Source organism: Oxyura jamaicensis, chromosome 13 (genome assembly GCF_011077185.1).
Source record: "Oxyura jamaicensis isolate SHBP4307 breed ruddy duck chromosome 13, BPBGC_Ojam_1.0, whole genome shotgun sequence".
Lineage (NCBI taxonomy): Eukaryota > Metazoa > Chordata > Aves > Anseriformes > Anatidae > Oxyura > Oxyura jamaicensis.
Genome location: NC_048905.1, coordinates 17201608 through 17222459, shown reverse-complemented (window position 1 = coordinate 17222459; position 20852 = coordinate 17201608). Strand labels below are relative to the sequence as shown.

Here is a 20852-nt window from a genome sequence, read left to right as displayed (position 1 = left end):
GGCCTAGAAGGAGAAGGAAGACTCTGTGATTTATTTTTAGAAGAAAGACTATGATGTCCATTTCATATCAGATACGCTCATGTAACCCAAGTTATGTTAGCATTATGCAGTTGCATACAAGCTCATTAAAATATGTTTCATCTTTTTAATGTACTTCCACTCACCTTTTCAAAAATAGAAGGTATTTGTGTCGGTATAACTAATCACCCTTACAGTGTAGTAAAGGAAATGATGTGAAGTTTAGAAAATCAAGGAACAGGTACAGTGAGTTCTGTTGCTTAGTGTTTTGTAAATGCCAGTGAAACAGAAAGTTCTGTAATGTTCTTTACGTTTGACTCAAAGTAGTCCTTTGTACTATGTAAAACAGATGCTCGCTGCCAGCATTGATGGGGTCTGTGTATATTTGCATTGGCCACATCTTATTCTGCTAAGTTTTCCAGCCCAGCAAGGATTTGCGTTTAGCCTGTTTATGTATGTGTGCTGTTATTTAATGACTCAGCTTTCAGATAGCGCTCCTCTGTTTAACAAAGAGGAGACATTTTTTTCTCAACATCTTTGAGGTACTCGAAGAATAGTGTCTTAAAAGGGGCACAGTGAGAACGTTTCTTATCTGTAGTACAGTGGTGTTAATTTTAGAGAGCAAAATAATATGAGGTATTATTACCGAAGGAAAAGAGACTAAAATTTGGTATTAAACACGCTAGTCTTAAATTTATTGTTATTCATAAATTTGTCAGTTCTCTAGTTGGATAATATGGATGATATTTAATGCTTGTATAGCTCTTACAATTGTACAGCAATAAGCAAACTTAAACTGTGAAATCTCTCAAACTATGAGCTGTATGCTCAGTGGCATGTATGCCGGTGGCTCTAGGTGCCATGTTATACAATCCTTGTTGTTTTTTGTGGACTTGATGACATCGGTCTTCTGTATTAAGTTGTGTGAACCACTGTCATGGTTTTCAATTGCCTGATCACTTCACATTTTCACCCAATTGATGTGAATATATGACAGTCCAGCTCTAAGGCACAGGTAGGTAAGAATGAAGTGAAAAATTGAGCAATTTAGCAGGAAATTGTGTAAAAAAAAAAATTTTAAAAATCCTAATCTGAGGACTATGTGAACTGTGTATTGATACGGTCTCCTGTAAAGAAGACAGGCAATGTTTTGATTAGTTTACATACACTCATTTAACTATACATGAAGCAGTTGTTGATGCCGTATTTTCAAATAAAGGTTCTAACTTTATAATTTTATGCACGTAGTGTAAGGCATATCATAGTCTGTTTCTCAGTAAAGGCAGGATAAGGCAGGGATGTGTAACTTGACATGCAGTGGATTTGCTATAGAGAAACTCAGTGGGAACTTCAAGGAAAAATATTTAAATGCAAACAAAAAACAACAGACAACAAAATAACAAAAGCAACACATCAAAACCAGGACCTTTTGCCCTCAAACAAATGGAAACAACCCACAGCTGTGGGGCAGAGTTATGTGAGGCAAAATATTTTTAAAAAAGCAAAGCAAATGGCTTTGCTTTGTCACCAGACACCACCTGAATTTGTTGCCTGACAGTATAACAGGATGAGCCTCAGTCTGCTCGTAAGATGGACTTATCCAAAGAAATTAATGCTCCAGCAATCTTGAAATCTGAGCATCCTAAATTTAGGGTGTAAGAGAGTGATGAAACAATGTAATGCCTCATTTCCAGAGTTGTGAGCCCCTTCCCACCAGAGCGGGGTCAGTCCCTAAACCTGAAGGCCCTCAGAGCGTGGTTGCCCTCAGACCAGCACAGATGCACTTTGTGAAATTCAAGTCGTTTCAGTTCTATCCCTCATTCTCTGAGGTCATCACAAGATTTAATCAAGTTGTCCATACTGAATGCTTTTTCTAATACAGCCTAGGGACAGGTATCCCAAGCTGAGTCACCTTAGCTGTGCCAGCAGAAGAGTGTACAGGATACGTGTAACCAGAGCCCAGGAAGACCCTAATGTAGCAGCATTTTTTAGGTCCACTACAGATATTAGCAGAAGGTTTTGGATAAATGGGGCTATGCACATCATTTGTATTTGAAACAAGTTATTTGAGGGCAAAGCCAAGCAGAAAAAAAGTGTGGTATGTTTTGCTCTGAAACTGGTGAGGTCTTCAGCTGTTTCCCTTCTGTGTGAGGAGTGCCGGTGTCTGGTCCGGCTCCTGCCAAACTTGTGTTTCCCACTTTTGCTTCCTGATCTGTTAATTCTGGAACAGATAATAAAACTGAAATGGACCATATGGCTTATCCCTGAGTGCTAATAGCTCACTTCTACCTCAGTCAGCATCTCCTCAGCCTCTGCCAAAATCTTTTTTTGGGTCTCTCATGACAGTAGGCCAGAGGAAACTGTGGGAATGCATGGCTTTTATACTAGGGGACTGAGTACTTGTAAGATTGGAGAGATCTGATCTATCCACCCACTGTGCGTGCTGCAAATGCTGATCCTGTTGACGTTGGTTTAGCCATATGGCCTGGATGGCTGTGGAGTTGCAGCTAGGTTACGGGGGGCACTCAGCTTGCGTTAATAAATTGCAGTACTAGATGCTGGCAGATGCTAAAAGCTTTAGTACTATAAAAACTTCACTGGACTGTTTGTATGCAAGTAGGATTTGGTGTTATTTTCTTTAAATATCCATGATACGTGTGTTAATGCTCCATCGACATACCCAGTGAACTCTTTGACGTTCCCTTCTCCTCTCCCGTAGGCTATGCCCTCATACCTTCCACGAAATCCGATAACTTCTCAGACTCCAGTCACAGCGAGATTTCGTCCCGGTCCAGCATCGTGAGCAACTGCTCGGTGGACTCGATGTCGGCAGCGCTGCAGGACGAGAGGGGCCTGTCCCAGTCGCTGACGGTGGGGGACCCCATGGGGGCGGACAGGAAGGAGCACCCGCAGCCGCTGACAGACTACGGCCAGCCCTGCCCCGGGTGAGACGAGCTGCGTCGGGCTGGACGAAGTCCTGTGGTGTAAGAGAGGGGAAGGAAGCTTTTAGCAGGGCGCAGTTACAAACTAAGCTGTTAGAAGCTGGAGCGTTGGCTGCTCTGTACGGGAAGTGCACGTTTTCCCATGAAACTTACGGAATTACGTTTATAAACACCAGCTTGCTCGCATCACTAGGGTTCAGATGGATGTCTCCTGCAGGAGACTGCAAACGTGTTAAAAGCTAGTATGATATTTAACAAATCACTCGCTGGCAGGTTCTGAGAGAGCAGAACAAGAACAGGATACCAACAGTATCTCAGTCAGCAGTACCAGTCACTTAACGTACTCTAATATGATTTTTAAGGATTTTTATAATTATTCTTCGCCTAGGCAGAGTGGAAGCTTGCTGCCGCTGTCTTCCTGAGAGTTTGCACATGTGGTGTTGTTACCATAGCATAATGAGAACGCATCCTGAGGTGTCCCTTAAAACTGAAGCTTTTTGGTTTTGTTTTACTACATTTTAAACCTTGATCCACAGAATTTAATATGTGGGAATTTCCTTGGGACAGCGTGCTCTGTCCTGAGGTTGCAGATTCAAGTCAATGAGAGATTCTCCTTACATTTCTAGTCTTTACAGGTCATTTTGAAAGCAGTCTAATCCTTTTATGACCCAACACTATAAGGAGCTGTGTGTTGTTTCTGTGTAATTGATTTTAATACACCAGTATTCCGCAGAGTTCTCTCCCCTGTGAAAAGACCTTAGTATATGCTTTGCCAGGGCGATACAGCCTTTAAGAAATTGTTATGTTTTATCCCGTTGTGCTAAAATAGGCATTAAAAGGTGTGCTTCAGAAGCTAAAGTAATTCCCTTTTCTACAAGGCATAACCGATGCTGCGTGTAGGCAGAGCTCGGTGCGCTGAGCAAAATGCCCCTTGTACTGGGTCACTGGCACCTTTCCTTCTGGATGTGCAAAGCCACCTTCAGTACCAAAGCGCAACACCAAGGACGTTGCTGCTTTTTAAACTGTGTTCTGTTTGCAAACCAAAGGCAGATTGTTCAAGGTTTGTGGTTGCTCTTCTATGCCTTAGTTTCAAGGGGCTGTGGAGGTAAGAAAACAACTTTTATGCTAGAATTTAAAAAATAGAAAAGAGAGAGAAAAAAGTTGTTTGCACGTATCTGAGAAATGTTCCTCTGTCTCCCAGTGTGTCAATAAACAGGAGAGGTAAAATGTTGGATTTTCATGTTGTGCTTTCCAGGCAGTTGTTAACGTAACCTGAAGTAGTTAAGAGACTTGAATAATGTCTAGTGCTTGTAACTTCTTGTTTTCTAAACTTTTGCAAACCTGGCTTTATTTTTTCTTAATTATGTATTGACAGTGACTAGAGCTTCAAAGAGGCATTTTTTTAAGAAGAAATTTAGATTGTGAGGTTTCAGAATTTCTGCCACTCCAGATCATTTCCACAAATGTCACTTATGCCCAGTATTTCCAAATGTTACCAAAATATAACTACCTCACACTGACTTGCTCTGACCAAAGGTGTTTCTTACTCTGAACACAAGTGTATTATTTTGGTTTTGTTTTACAAGTACAGAGAAAAAGTGGTGTGGAACTAAGACATAATTACACCTCTGCTTTCTATCAAGTGCTGTCTTGCTGTAGTTGATAGAGGAAAGCTGCTATGGACCAGGTTTTTAGGAATTTGGGGTCAAGCCTCTTAGTGTTTGCTGCAGACTTGTTCCCTTTGGAAGAGCTGCCCTCCTGCAGCATGCACTAATGAGCCAGGAACAACAGCATCTCTTTGCGGGGCTTGCAGGTGTCCTGGCCTTGCTGCATATGGGTTTTAAAATCAGAGATTAGTTGCCTCTCAAACCAGGTAATTGTCTCTGCATACACCACTGTTGTTTTAAATGCTAAAAGTTTCTGATTCCTGTTGTTTCCAACTGCAGCTGGTCAATCACAAGGCCTGCTCTGATCAGAGGGATGGCTTTCACCTCGTCCATGAGCAACGAGGAGATCTCCCACGACCACATCACAGTAGAGGCAGCAGACAGTGGCCGGGGAAGCTGGACTTCATGCTCGAGTAGCTCTCATGACAACTTCCAGAATATCCCAAACCAGAAGAGCTGGGATCTCCTCAATTCCTACCGCCACACCCAGCTGGACGGACCTATAGCTGAAGTTGATCCCACAAACTGTTACTCAGAGGAGGCTTATTTGTATTCCGAAGCCTTTTCCAAAAACAACAGGCAGTCAAAAGCCAGTGTGGAGCTCGATCAGTCTCGGCAGAGCTGGGCCTCCTCGAGCTCGCTGTCGGACACGTATGAGACAAACTATGGGACGATTAAGCGCAGGGGGCTGGAGAACTCTACGTCAGAGCAGACAGAGGTTTTGGACTCTAAACCGGGCACTGACACAACTTACAAAACTGTTACTTCGAGTACAGAAAAAGGCCTGATAGGTAAGCCAAGCCAACGGCTTGTGGAAGCTTCTACATCTGTTTTGCATTTTGATATTAAGTTGTTAAGAAATGACATCAGCAGATCTGGGGGCTGGATTGCATGTTAAATTCAGCTTTACATGTGGTTTCAATCAGAACACTACTCAGATGGTGTGTTTTCAAACCACCTTCTCTTGCATTAGGAAAATTGAAATAATAAAACAGCACACTTCCCAGTCACGTTATGTGTCTGCAGGAGAAGTGTCCTCGTGAAAATGTCAGGCAGTTCCTCCCTGTAGTAAGACCTTTTTTTTTTTGGGTGTTTTTGGAAGCCCTCATCACTGTAGACTTTCCTCTGGTAAAGAGCAATGAGCACAGCTCCTTGAAGAGTCCGTACAATACAGACTTTCCATGATCCTAAGAGAGAAGAGTGTGATTGCTGGGTGGTAGAAAGCACCCCCACCTCTGGAGCTGGGGCACATTTCATCTGCAGGACTTCTGTCCCCGGAGGCTCAAGGGAAAAGCAGATTCACTTCCTATCATTGCTATGTTAAACTGCCATTTATTTGGGTACATAGCTGCAGTTTGGCTACATACAAAAGGAGAAAAACTTACAAAATGTCTTTCCAAAATGCGCAGTTTTACCAAGCAAGATGTTCTTCCACTGTCCCAGTGAGTTTAGCAGCCAAACTGCCGAAACAAAGAGAACTGGGTTATGAACAAGATAAAACACAGAGTGCAAAGCTCTCTAAACTCTAAGCCAAGAGTGCAGCTGAAATGCAATTTAATTACTGCCTAGATTGCTAGAGGGTTTATGTTATCAAAGGTAATTGTCTGAGCAAACATTGCACACAGGGTGGAGGTCTTGGATTGCATTCCTCCTCCTTGGCTTTGCAAAGAAAGGCAGCGTGGTGGAGCCTTGCAGTAGGCTGCCTCAGAGCTCTCTCCTGTGCACGGACTTTGCTCTTGTCACTTTTCAGAACTCCTCGTGAGCTGCTGAGCTGTCTTAGGGCATGGCATGTTAGCTATTCAGGCCATGCTGTCTTTGCTCACAGCTGTTTCTCTTGATTTTAACTCTGTATATTGCACCGTATAGCTTGTCTCCCTGATGCAGTCATAGCACGCTGCTAAGAGACTCTCAGCCGAGTGCTCCAGTGGAGCATGCGTATGCCTAAACAGAGACCTGATACAGGTGGATATGATTTCTGGTTTGCAAATGCTAATCTGATAGCTATGCATCGTCATACAATATGCCAAAGATATTTTTGCTTTATTTCACCATTTGCTTATTCTGTACAGACAGCTTGTTACTAGAGCCTGTAATGACTGCATGCGTTCAGAATATTGTAAACAAAACAAGAATCTTCAGTTAATTTGCTTAATGAGAGCTGGTGTTGAATAGGCCCCCAAAAGAATTGGCACATACGTTCTTGCCCAAAACCTTTGAAACAGAGCTGGAAAGCCACTGCCCACACACTGCTGCCAGAATGTGGTCTTGGCAGAGCAGCCAGCGTGCTGACTGCGTGCACACCTCTACGTTGTGCGGCACCCAGCTTTTACTTAGAGTAGACATCAAAATTTCTGCTTCTGCCTCTTAGGTTTCCCTTAACCACTGTGTGGAATTTCGCCATAGTTTCTTTATAAAGTTCATTAGCTGGGAAGGTGATCAGCTGCTTTGAAGGGGGTCCATTATATACTTAGGTTTGCATCTCCAGTCGGTTTTGCTTAAAAGTTGAGGAACATGGACCGTAACATTATTGTTCTAGTCATTTATGTTTAGTTGTAATTATTAAATGAATTTTCTTAGCAGTTCCTAATTTTGTAACAGATTTCCCGAGTAATAATCTAAGCTTCAGTTGATTGCATTCTCCACTCCAGGGTTTCACCTGGTGATACCACACATGGAGAAGGAAATTTTGGGGTATTTCTGGGAGCGTATAGGCAGCAGGAGAATGTTTGAGTCTGTTTTGTTTAAAGATGAAAGACTCCGATTTTTTTTTTTAAAGGAGGGAATATTTTAATGGGAACAGGAGAGGATTAAGGAGTTGCAGGAAGAGGACCTGCAACCAGCATTGCAGCTCCTTGTGAAGGGGCTTTGTAATCCCCAGGACCTGTGGGTGGGTGACAGAAACTACGCACACTTAGTGCTGTGGACATTAAGTGCTTTTAGAATGTTTTATTTTGATAACATTGGTAAGATATTATGATACAGAGCTTTGCAAAAGTGCACATTATTCCAACTTTCAGTACTACAGCAGACTATTTAATAGCTCTAGGAAACATGCAGCTTTCTCCTTTGAAGGACAATATACCCACCCGTCAGTACTACTTCGAGACCAAAGAAGAGGGGCTTGCGAGGAGGACAGCCACTCCCATCCCTCCAGGGAGAGCAAAGCCTCCTTCACCTCCCTTTTATTCCACAGGGACCCAGTTCAATGCTAGTTACCTGAAAGTGGTTTCTGTAAATCACTAGTATAAATCTCTGCCTCTACCCACATGTGTTTGTTAAAACTCATACTACATGAATTCAGTTTTGTTTATTTTATTACAATCCAAGCATGAATGTAAAAGCCATCAGGTATAAACCAACTCTCATTGCTGTTACTAACACCCAGAATCTCACATATCCCCAGCACAAAGTACAGCTTTATTTTCATTCTGTCACTTTATTGTAAGATAAGAAAATATTACAGTTGATGAAATGATTGAAACTAAAGAACGCGAGCTGTTTTAAATGTATCCATAAGAAGAATGCAAATGCACTGAACTAACAGATTTTAAAATTATCCTAGCTTTGAAACTATCCTGTAGCAACACGCACATGGAAAAAGCCCAATTTAACATGCATATGAGCCCCTAAACTGGGGGTGGGTGGGAGGGGAGGTAATTTACTAAGAGTTAAGTTTTTGTTTGAGAGCCAGTGGGATCTGAACAAGTGGTGGATGGGGAAGGAAGGCAGAAGATGAATTATGTGGGATGGACATTACAATTAAATACTACTGTTGGTCATCTGTTTGACTGCAAAAGGTGTAACAGAGCCTTTCCAAAGGCTTTTGTTTCCATGACTATTCCTGGTTATTCATCACTTGCAAACAGAGAACTTAAAAGCTATAGGTTAAAAAAACTAATTTAAAGTATGTATATATAATAAGCTATTAATTACTGCTAGAAAATTCAAACTAATGAATGCAGACTCTATACAGTTTGCCTCATAAGAGGAGTTTCATGTGATTCCTTTTTTCTTGCTATGGCACAGCTGATTTGATACCTTAATGCCTTACTACACATCAGTTAATACACTGATATTTTATCATAATGAATTTCTGTTAAGCCACTGACCTGGCTTTTGGTTGAGGTCAACCTGCAGTCCTCACTACCAGCTATTAGCGTGCTGTGCAAAATAACCTGGGGCTAGTTGCCTTAACTTCATATGTTTCGGTTTCCCAGCCTGTAAAAGGGTTACAGCAGACCGTAGTATTGCTGGGCTGGCTCTCCTTCACACCTTAAAGCTCTTCAGCACCGTGTGGAGGAGCCGTGCTGCAGGAGCAGGGAGCACGAGGAGCGGTGTAACTGCAGGCTGCATGCAGCGGTGGTTACAGCCCTGCTCTGCCCCGCTGGCATCCTGCCTGATCAGCTCACTGGTTCTGTTCTGATGTCTCGAAATAAGTACAAAGCGTAAATGAAAGCATAAATATCTGCTGCTGTCGTTATAACTAGTGTTTCTGCATTTGCGTTCTGTTATCAGTTTCTGTTTTGCCATTGTAACATTTCATGATTTTTTAATGTTTTGTTTGCTTTGTTTTCTCCTTTAACATTTCCATTGCTTATTTCTCGTGCCAGTGTACTGTGTCACCTCACCTAAGAAGGACGATAGGTATAGGGAGCCTCCGCCCACCCCTCCGGGATATATGGGGATTTCTTTAGCGGACATAAAGGAAGGATCGCCCCACCACCCACACCTAAAACCTCCCGACTATAGCGTGGCAGTGCAGAGGTCAAAGATGCTGCCCAGTGACCTCTCTAGACTTTCATCAGCATCTCTCAGTAGCGAACCGGTGGCCTGTATTTCATCGAAGATGCCTCAGTGGCATAGTCGGCAGCCGTCCAACCCCAAACTAGCAGATATGACTGACGCAGATAGTGAAGAGGATGGTAGGTGAAACATCTGGCTCGGTAGATGTTAAGTGAAGCGCCGTGTAAATCTGGTCTGTGTGTACCTCACGATGATGTTCTGGGCTTTCTCTTAGCTGTTCTTTGAGACTGAATCTTTATCGATCTCTAAATATACAAATCTGTTTGTGTGTGTATACACGCGTGCATATATGCGGTGGGGATATATGTCTGTGTGTATACACACGTTTTTAAAAAATCTTCCATTTAGAAAAAACATCTTGACACCAAACACTGAATTGATAAATGAAACCTCCCAAATCCAAATGAGATGCTTAAGAACATGCAGATGCTCTTTTTCCTTAAAATGTGTTTCCTTTTAGTGGTGGTGCTGACTTTGAGGGACACTGTCAGGCTATAAATTGCATGCAGACGAGCTCCAACCTGCCTGGGTTAAAAATTGATGTCCCAGTGTTTTAGGATGGCACTGGGATGGTGACCCAAATCGATTCCTTTGAATTCAGATTTGTCTGTGTTTTGGATGATTCTCAACTGGTCTCACCTTTGTATTCTAACATGCTGGCACTAAGCTGCATTAATCCTCAACAGCGATTTCTGAAGAATGAGTTTAAAATAATTGAAGAAAATAGTATTTTTTTCTTCGGAAAAGTGTATTTATTTAATAAAACCTGACTGCAGCCCACCTTGGCCTGCCAGTGTCCCTTCTGGTTGAAGTCTCCCCGATCTTGTTTGAAGCAAGAGCTGATGCTGCCAAGCACAGTGTATATCTTGTGATCAAAATGCAAGAGATTTTTAAGACTGCTCTCATACTGTGTCAAAACCAACTTGAAGTGAGAGGAATTACCACCTAATTGTTTATCTGCTGATTTACTTTTAATACTTACACGCTGATGTGATCTCTTTGCCCCCTTTCTGGTGAATTAATTTTGTATTAGGATGTTGCGGTCATTTATTTCAACCTGTCTGACTCAAAATGAATGTGGAATCTAGATTAAAATGATTTCTGATGCAAAATAGTCCTGTCTTGGCCCTCCATAGCACGTCAACGATGTTTAACATATATATTATTAATGCAATTCACATTTAGGGTAAAACTTTTTAAATTGCCCAGCATCAATTCGGTCGTGATATTAAATGTTTTTGATGTAAAAATGAGGAAGTAATTGCTTCAAACATTGTAATCCAACCTTTTCAAAACTAAAATTAACCATGCACTTTTAGACGCACTCCTCTTTCTGTTTTTGAAGTGTCTGGTTAATTTTACTTGGAAAGCCTTTACAGTGATCACTGCATGTTGGGGAACGATGCGCTGGCTTTTCTCCCAAGTCAGTAGCTTTGGGGATATTGGGGGTTGCATGCTAATAATTTTTGGAGGATATGGGATTTTCTGTTTTGCAGTACATATTTAGTATATGACTAATACCTCAGACTGCTTGAGGATTTGTTAAATGGCGATACTTAATGTGCTGTGGTCACTTGTTAGACAGCAAAAGCATCGCGGTGAAGCAGTGAAGCCTTAACAGAACCCCTCTAGTCAGATAACCGGGTGCTGTTCTGTTCTGTCTGCAGCCAAGGCAGGGGACCGATGGAATAATTTGCTGTTTTTTTCTTGTTTTGCAGAAGATGAACAAGTATCAGCAGTCTAACCATCGGGCTATCTCTGTAAACCACTTCAGAACACGAGGGACGTGGGAAGAAGGACCACGCGACTCAGTTAGCGAACGCTAACACCTTGCTGCTGCTAACCTCAGTCATTGTGTTTGCCTCTGTCACGGACAAGATCAAACTGGTCAGGTCATAGATCTCCATCTTCCTTCAGTCTACCACAGCCTACAAAACTATTTCTGCCTGTGAAAACAGCAAACCATTTTCAAGGAGCGTGCTGACTACCTGGGTACTGACGTTGGTATCCTGAGATGGACCAGGCTTCGTGCGTCGGGGAGGACTGGTTGTCACGGCCACTTGAAAATTGGAAGCATTCTTCTGTATGATACCATATAATTCTTGGTAGTTTTCCATTGTCATTATTTTCTACGTGACCATTATATAAATCGGAGAGTGTTATTTTATGAACTTTAAAAAAAAAATCAAAGCGTCAGCAAAACGGAAGGACATTACTGCAGTATCTGAAAATAATTTATTAATTTAAATTCTTTTGATGGGAATTTCCGTCATGTTGGGAGTGCTCTGGTTGGCTAATATGGAGATTCAATCAACGTGGTAGTACATTAGCTAAATGTAAACCATTGTGCTCTCAGAATAAACACAAAACTAGAGGCCTACCAAACGGGACATTGCCAGGTGCAGAAATAGGTAGGTTTTAGAATGGTTCGGGGTATGTACTAAATGTGAACAGAGCTGAAAGCCTCGCAAAGTGCGTGCGAAGCACCATGGAAGCACTGCCATCTGCTGGTCCTGCCTGCAACGAACACAACAAAACTCCTCCGCCCTTCAAGTACTCGGGGGAAATTTTTAGCTGCCTGCCAACTGAGGAAATAGTTGGCATTCTCCTCCCTTATTTAAATAATCTTTTTGAAATGAGCTTTAGCTCACAAGGAGCTATTAGGTGAGTTTGAAGCTTTTCCAAAAGAGCTCTAACGAGGTTTTGCCCTGCAGAGTTCAGCATACAAAGTGTGCTGCTGTAATCCAAAACTAAATTGTTTGTTGTGGGTTTTAAGATCATCCCACGTGTTCTGGCCTTTTACCAGAGTTGCAGAGGATTTAGGTGCAAAGGTTCTCCTCCTCCTCCCCCCCGGTCATGTTACAATTTGTGAAACAGAATATTAAATGACATAGTGCTTAGATGTGAGTATAATGCCTTTTGTGATGGGTTATGGTCGCCTGGAAAATAGAGATGATCTCAAAACATATTGTTTAAAAACTTCAGTAAAAATCACGGTGGCACTGATGCTGATGAAATCTGACTTACATACCGCCAGTATTAACGCGCAGTCCTCTAGTTTGACTATGGTCGAGTAAATTGCTTCTTTGATTTTGCGTAGCCAACCAGAGTGCACAGGGGTAAAACTGGAAATACCTGCATTTTCTTTCTTTCTTCGAGCACATGATGCCCCATTCTAGTGTTAAATTGGACATGAATGTGTGAATAATATATATTTAAACATTTAATTGTAAATCTTTGTTGTGATGTTTACAGCCTAAGCTAGAAAGAAGATGTTTGTCATTTTTACAGTGCCTCAAAAATTATTTCTATATCCATAGTTGTGAAGAGCTTTAAGATTTTTTTTGTGTGTGTGCAGGGGGGTGCAAGGTGAATGCAACATTTTCAGAAAATGACACAAGTACCAAAAACAACCCAAAGCCTTTGATGTGCTTTCCCCATAGCAACTTGGGACTGATACTACCAGGTGAGTGTGCATGCCCACGCCTGTGTCTGCGCCCCTAACTGTGCCAGACGGAATATTGCCGCGGGGCTGGAGGTGCCCCCGTGGTTGTTCTTCTGGAGACGTCGGTCGGTCAGGACCAGCAGCGCTGAGGAAGGGATGCCTAGCTCACGGCTAAGTGGTTGGCTGTGTTAACTTTTGGCACAAGCATCTGAGGAGCAAGTCGTTGGAAAACGATACTAAAAATTAGTTGAGGTATATCATAATAAAATGCATTTCGCTTTTTCGAGGCCTTAATGAATATAATGAACCTGCACAGGCCTTAATGAATAAGAATTAATGTAAGTGTCAAAGCAATGCAGGGCAGAGTGATTATTTTCAGCACATATAACGTTGATAATGTAACTGTTAAATTGATATTTTGTGGGATAGAAATCCAAGTCCTAGCAGTCCCACTGCAAGCTGTAGTTGCTTGTTAACTTCTCCGTGGAGTGCGCAATATGCTTCGTGTTTCATCCGAAATCACGCGTTTTGTGCAAGGTGAACTAACCCATGCGGTTTCCATGACCTCGGATGTTGAGCTGCCGTTTATTTCAGCCTGTTGAACAAAAGTTCAGGGGATAAAGGGCTATGGTCCAAGTGGATTCCCTTTCCCCGGAGAGCCTGGCAGTGCTCTCTGCAATGCTGCGGGGAGCTCCTGGTCCTCAGCGGGAGTGGGGCCGGGGCCGCCTCGGGCAGCCAGCAAGAGCAGGTGAATAAATCACCCATTGAACCTTGGTGTTTGCACATCAACAGCCTCAGTCTGTTCTGCAGGACTTTTCAGGACACTGAGAAGTTCTTAAAGTGAGTGAAATTCTTGCTAATCATATTTTCCTAATATCCAATACAGCTAGTGTAAATAAGTCATGCATAAACTATTGACAAATGAGCTCCTACTTCTGCTTCTCCTGACTTGCACAGTGTGGCTTGCTTCTGCTTGTCCTAGCTGTGATTTTTTTTTCGTTTGTTTGTTTTAAAATCAACCGATCACATTGATCGGGGCGGATAGCCAAATGTAGTGTGTCTGGTATGGATTTGAAGAGACATTATCCCTTTTTTTTTTTTTTTTTTTTTTGTAACTAAAATGGAAGTAAGACCGTGATCAGGACCTGTTGTACACTGCTTTATTCAAGTGATGTCTTCTGGGTCACAGACTCCTGGCTTAGTACCTCTGCCAGCTTCCTTTAATCCCTGCTCTGACTTCTGATGATAGCTGAAATGCCGACTGTCACGTTCTTCCACTGCCAGACCTCCGATTGCTTGCTTCTCTACTGTTTGCTCGTGGCTTGTGGGTGAGAGACTCATTTCGGCTATTTATGATTTAAACATACAGTATTTCATTATGCTGTATAAATCTTCATCTTCCAAGCAAATCACTAAAAGAGCGATGCAATTTTGTAAACTGTAATTGGCCTCTCCAGTTACAGAAAGGGGAAACTAAGGTAACCGAGCCCCTGAGTGCTGGTGACATCCCCTATAGATACAAGGCGTGAGATGGAAATGTGCAGGTATTTGCAGTGCACGGCTCCGCGGCGTGCACATTTGGGACAGGATGGGCTCAGGGCTGGCTGTGTGCTGCTTCCCAGCTCATTTGGCTCATTGGTGCCCACGGGATTGGCAGCCCAGAGGAGCACCGCTGCGCTGGGACGCGGTGGGACGTGAGGCTCCAGTGGTTCCCCACTGCCCAGGGTGTCCCCAAGGGGGTCCCTTTCCCCAGGGGCTGAGCCTGTCCTCTCCCCAAGTCACTTGATTGCAGGCAACAGTGGAAACGTGAAACTGGCATTTAAGTTTTTATAAAACATTTGCTTTTTTAAAAAGAATAAGCTTCCCACTGCCTTTGCAAAAAAACAAAAAAAAAACAAAAAACAACAACAACAACAACAACAACAACAAAAAAAAAAAAGAAGAAAAAAGGGATACTCTCTCTTTAGAAAAGCTTTACACATTATATTTTAGGATGCTTGTATAGAGGGCAGTCTACCTTGAATTCCCAATCCCGCCTTTGCTTATGTTGTGCTTTTCATTGTTTTATCTTTATTTTTGATATACCTGGAATGCAGTTTAGCTTGGTATTAATTAAATTCTAAATATGTGAGCATATTGGCAAAACTGCACAGATGTAATGATATTCCAATAGCAATTGTACTGCACAAGTCAGTGATTGTAAAGTATTCTGTAACAAGCAATGTTTGTCTCCTATTTTTTGATACCTCTTACACTTATGTCTTTTAGAAAGACAGTGCCTCTGTATGCTTTTTGTATTTTTACTGAGTGATTGTAAATATTTGTTATATTTTTGGTTAAGAGAATGTTTAAAAGTACTGTTTATTATCCAATCTATTAATATGTTGGAATCAATAAACAATCTACATACGTTAATAGTTTCCAGCAGGTCTTTTTTGGCAGCTGGCCATGCGGAGCCGTGAAGCACCTGGGGAGCATCACTTGCCCCTGAGCGCGCTGAGGAGCAGCCACCACGGGATTTTGTCCTCCAACAAGTGGTGACCCCCAGGTTTTGGCTCTGCCTCCCTCGTTTCAGCTTGTACATGGGGACGGTGGCTGGAAGTGCGCCCCGTGTACATAGGGGTCTTCCTGGCAGTGCCAGCATCCCCTCCTGTCCCATGGGAGCACAGGTAGGATGCCACAGTGGGGACATTTTGGGGACACTGGGGTGAGAGGTTCTGCTTACATCCCCCCATTTTCCCCAGACTTGCTGCTGCTGCTGCCCAATCAAGCCCCACATCCCATCCCTCTGTCCTGTAACTCCCATCCCATCCTATTCCCTCTGTCCTCCAGCCGTGGGCGCAGCGCGGCTCGAAGCTCTCTTCCCGCAGGGCGGTGCAGCAGGAACATGAGCAAGCTCTTAGGGAAATCCGCAAAGGCAGCAGGTAGCACTCAGGTTTTATTGGAAAGCCTAATGCCATTACGGCCACGCTGAATGAGCAATTCATTTCGTAAAATCAAATTAAGCAGCAGCAGTTTCATTAGTGAGCGCTCCTGTTTAATGAGTTATTTTGATTTCGCATTTTTCTTCTTTATTCTTTTAGTAGCTCTGAAAGAAAAAAGCAATCCCCTGCGTCGTTGCCCGTTTGTCTAGAATCGCTTTAACCAGATACGGTGGCAGAAGCGGAGGTGGGGCAGCAAATGCGATCCTGATGTAGGGCCTGATCCCTCTCCTGCCTCCTTCCCCTGCTGCAGGGTGCAAGCTGAACACACAGCACGCCCTGCGCTGCGTCTCGCCCCATCCTCACCGTTCCCTTTCCAGGCCTTTCTATGAGAGCTGCCCGACCCTGAGCACCTGCCAGAGCGGCGTGCAGCTTCATGCATTGATGGAGCTTCACCTTTCATATTTCAGGCCTCCTGAAATAACGGCCACTGCCTCAAACAGCTGCTGAGTGAAACTTTTCATTCCCAGTCTCTTCAGCTAACGTATTTCCTAGTGTTCTGCTGGAGCACAAGTATCAGTCCAGTTTTACTGGGAAGAATTAGTAACTGCTTGTTACTTGGCAGTCATGTCATGTATCGTGTGCTTAAGGAAAAGCCAAGAATTGTCCCTCCAACGTTAATATGAAAGGAGATTAATTCCTGCTCATAGCACAAACGACTGCTCATTTAGCAGCTGCTGCCTCCACGCAAACTGTTTTCTGTTTGCTTAGAGGAGGAAATTCCAATAATGAAGGGAACATGGCTGGGGAGGCTGGGATAGGCCAGGCCAGGCTTGGTCAGAGGTTTTTAGCTCTTTACCATTTATTAAGGGAGAGAAATGTGCCAGAGTGACAGTGTCTGAGCACACGGAGTGCTACAACACATCTCTGCACCACACTCTTCCTCAGCATCTAATTCCTGTGCTTTTGGGGCTGGGGAAAAAATGTTTCAGGTGACCTCAATTCAGGAGGAGCACTTAGAGCCCACAATGCCATGACTTGTGACACCACTCTTGTGGCTTGTCCCAGAATTCACAGTATTTTTCACTTTCCTGGAGGTAGACGATGACATGAGCTGATCCCATTTTTTTTTTTTTTTTTTTTTTTTTCTTTTTTTTTTTTTTTTTTTTTTTTTTTTTTCCTTTTGTAGCTGAGCTGACACTGTTGGCAGCACAGGAGGAAACAAGTTGTTTGCACGAGACGAATGTTAAGCAGGTCCCACAAACATCTCCGGTCGTTCCTCTGTATTCATCAGAGGAGGAGAGTAATTACCAGTACGCCAATTCTGTAAGTCAATCTCGGCTTGGGAGAGATTAAGAAAAATGGTAACAACTGAATTTCAACTGTAGATCTAGTTGCATTTAACACTTATGAGCAGCCATAAAAATGAAGGTTGTAATTGTATGCGCAATTTCGAACCTCACAATGTAATTTTATATACTCAAACATCTGTTTTAGGATCATAGCTGATAGTGTCAGATAATTGGCTTTTTTTTTAGACCTATCAGTTAGGCACCATCAAGTTTATTATAAATTCAAACTCATCTATTAGTAAACACGACCCCTGTTAAACAAAGCCACAGGGCAACGGTCCTGGGGATGGTAGGAGCGTGAGACTTTAGGAGCAGCCAACGTCTGCCTTGCGGCAGGGACGATGCCCGTACCCAGCAAAAGTCATTGTCTGAGGCAGGGGCCAGTGTTGTCCCTGTCCTCTGGGAATTGCAGCTAATGGGTGTGGGGAAAGCCTGTGAAACGGGGAAAAAAATGGGAGATTCCATGACCAGCTGGCTTGGGACTACGAGCACACCTCATCGCCATCTCGGTGCCTTGTGTTTTGGGACGGGCACAGCACTGATGTCAGCGCGGATGAACAGCCAGCCCTTCTTTGTCTGAAGGATTTGCAGGCTGAGGACATGGGCTGGTACAACAGAAAGCTGTCACGTGCTGTCTGAAAGCGTGACTGTGGGGATGAATTTAGTCGTGAATGTCCTGGGTTTTCCTGAATGAACTTACCTGTTAGCCTCTTCGGTGCCCAGCTATAGGGGAACAGGCTGGAAACCTGCACCTCCCTTCATTGCTCTCTCTCCTTTTATTTTCTGTACTAATAAAAAGCTACTGGAGAGGGAGGTCTTGTGCAGAGGGGAGATTTCGGGAGAAGATGATGCCTTCCCCCTGGGGGGGGGCTGGCTGTGCATGAGTGCCTTGGTGTGCCGCAGGACCCCCGGGCATGGGGGGTGCTTGCTCCTTCCCCTGGCATCGCTCAGCACCTCGCCAAGCAGCCGTGCTGCTTGCAAGGCACCTCGGCCATTCGCCTTTGCCATCTGCAGAGGGAAGTAATTAGATTTAATAGAAGTCACCCTCGATTTTACAGCAGTGGTAATTAAATGTAATTGGAAATGTGACTTCTAAACAAGGCCGTATGTTTCTCCAACAATACATTTGACATCAGAAAGAGCAAACAAGTAAGCAAGGACATGCAGAAGTGGGGTGTGGAGTGGAGGCGTTATTTTATCCTCTCTGTTGGGTTTGCTCAGCCATTTCATTGCGTGCGCTTGTGCCCGAGCTTAATTCAATACTGCTGGCCAGTAATGGGAAACCTGCTGGTGCTGGAGCACCTTCTGTACCATTAGCAAAGCAATGCTTTTAAAAATAATAGCAGTGATAGAACGTAAGAAATTTCTTGGCTTTCTGCTGCCCTTTTGCTGCACGGGGCTGTTGCAATGCCACTGCCCGGGGGGTAGGAGGAGGCCGCGGCTTCATCTCCGCCATGGAGCGACGTCACTGTGGGGCCTCTGCTGCTCCAAGAGCCCTGAGTGACTGAAGCACATACTGAAAGTGCGTAATTGTCAGCCAATTATACATTCTAAACCTAAAAAGCTGGCCTTTTCTGGCGGTACAGCCTTCAGAAGCGGAGAAACCTGGCCAATTAGAAGTCAGCCAAGGGAAGTGATTAAATGTGGCCCTGCTGCTCCTTCTGCGGCTGCCTGTGCTCCCCGTGTCCCCATGCCCTGCCGCTCCCCCGGGCCTTGCCGAGCCACCGCTGGGCTTGTGCAGGGACAGCACATTTCGTCACCGAGCAAACGATGTGTGGCCAGCCAGAACCCCTCGGATCGATAATCCCCTGGTAGGCAGCCCTTGGAAGTAGCGTGAAGCCCGACATGGTTGTTCCGCTTATTGGAAAGGATCAAAGGAACACCGGGGTGTGGATCGCTGGGCTCTGGCAGCGTGTCGGCGCTGGGTGAATGTTAAGTGCTGTGGGTGAGCAGAGCCTTTTCTTCCTTGCTGTGGCCTGGCAAAGATTTCTGTGTGTGGCTCTGATGGGCAAGGGGGGAACGCCGAGGGGCCCTGCTGTGCCACGGCCCTGTCCCTGTGCCCATCCTGCCCCCCTCCAGCAAGGTCTCGTGCAGAGGCTTTCCCTGCGGGCTCAGTATCGCTTTCTCCTGCAGGAGAAAAAAAAAAATCACTTGAAGAAAAGCAGCCTCATCTGGCTGTGAAGCCTCGCTCCGTGTATGTCTCAAGTGAAGCAGCAGTGCATAAGGTACAAATAGACCTTAGATGCCAAGGGTGTACTAAATACGCCCAGATTTTCCTGATTGAGCTCAGCTTTGGCAGGGGCAGGGAGGGGCGGCCGAATTGCACTGGTTTCTGGTGAGCCTGTAACGTGCTTAGCAAAGTTGTCAAGGGGAATTAGCGCCGTTCAACATCATTCAACCGTCCTTAAATCCTGGTTCTGGTTCTCACAAAAATCAAGCACTTCAATGACAAAATAAAATCCGCTTTGACACACTTCATGGTTTTAGGTCGTGTCCATTCCCCTCTTTCTCATTTGATTTTGTTGTCTCAATTTCAGACATCAGCCAGGGAGGATGATGGCAATGAACGGCACAGCAAAATGAGAGAGCCCTTCCCAGCTTGTCACGTAATGTGTTTTCTGAGGATTTTGGAACCGGGAGCACTAATCCCAAACTGACACTGCTTTGGTGTTAAAACTGGCCAGCCTCCTGGAAGGCCAAACTTGGAGTAAACATGAACAAAATTTCAAGCTGCTCATCTGAACGCGCTGTGTTGTCTCTGCTCCACGTGCCTTGCACAGGCACCTGCGCCTCTGTCCCCACGGTGTCGGTGTTACACCAGTGGGGCTGGGAGGCCTGGGTGTTGTGTTGACATGGGAGAGGTGGCTTCTGCCGCTACCAGCCGCCTTCCCACCCCCAGCCCTGCTGGCAGCCGTGGTGTTCCAGCACCTGGCGTGAGTGAATGTAGGCCCCCAAATCGAGGTCAATGCCAGTACTTCTGGGACATTTCCTAAAAGCACTTGGCCATGGTCTCTGCCTAGCTTTGATTTCAGTGGGAGGACAGCAGTTTCTGCATCCCCATCGCTGCTTATCTACATCCTAAGGCACTTTAGCACCTGTGGTCTGTGAGATCAGTTGTGCCTGAGGATGGGAATTACGTTTCCTGAAGCCACTGGGACACGTGGCACAGAGGCTGCGAGGATCCGGGGCTGGGCTGAAGTGACCCCACTGCTCATTCCCTGCTGCCGGTGCCAGTGGTTGCATGGGGGAAAGCTGTACATATGGGACTGGAATGTGGTGGAGGACCTCGGCATCTATTAAGGGTTTCTTTTCTATTCTTAGAGAAATAAGCCCTTGAAATCCTTTTACATTGCAACATCTTCTATGAGCCGCAGGGAATTTGCTTGCCTTATGGACAGGATCCGCACTAAGCTCCTTTTCCACGTCGGCTGATGTTTGCTGTGCATCAGAGCAATATTTGATCCCTATCTGGTTTTCTTTTCATCCCCCAGAAGACACACCTCCCACTCTCATGTTTATGAAATTCAAATGAGCAGAGAGTCAAACAGAAAGATCTTGTGGCATGAAGTTTGTGTAGAGCTTATGGGGGAGTTGTTTACCATTCTATTCCAGCTGCTGCATTTAATTCAGGGGAGCTTGTTTCTAAAAGCTGCCCCTTCTAAAGGCTACTTAAGATCTTGGACATGTTCTATCCAAAGAACAAA

At 44.3% G+C, this 20852-nt stretch overlaps 1 protein-coding gene across 7 annotated transcripts in view; it reads left to right on the top strand.

Moving 5' to 3' along the window:
* RAPGEF6 (Rap guanine nucleotide exchange factor 6) overlaps positions 1–11615 on the top strand; it is a 119014-nt gene extending 107399 nt beyond the window's left edge. For 5 of the 7 annotated variants that reach the window (XM_035338732.1, XM_035338730.1, XM_035338731.1 and 2 more), the window contains 4 exons: positions 2738–2963; positions 4907–5418; positions 9238–9549; positions 11149–11615. In XM_035338732.1, the coding sequence (XP_035194623.1) occupies positions 2738–2963; positions 4907–5418; positions 9238–9549; positions 11149–11174 (1076 nt within the window). In that variant the 3' untranslated portion in view covers positions 11175–11615. The remainder of the gene's footprint in view (positions 1–2737; positions 2964–4906; positions 5419–9237; positions 9550–11148) is intronic. The other 2 variants (XM_035338735.1, XM_035338733.1) reach the window with 1 other exon arrangement.
* Positions 11616–20852: the final 9237 nt, after the last annotated feature.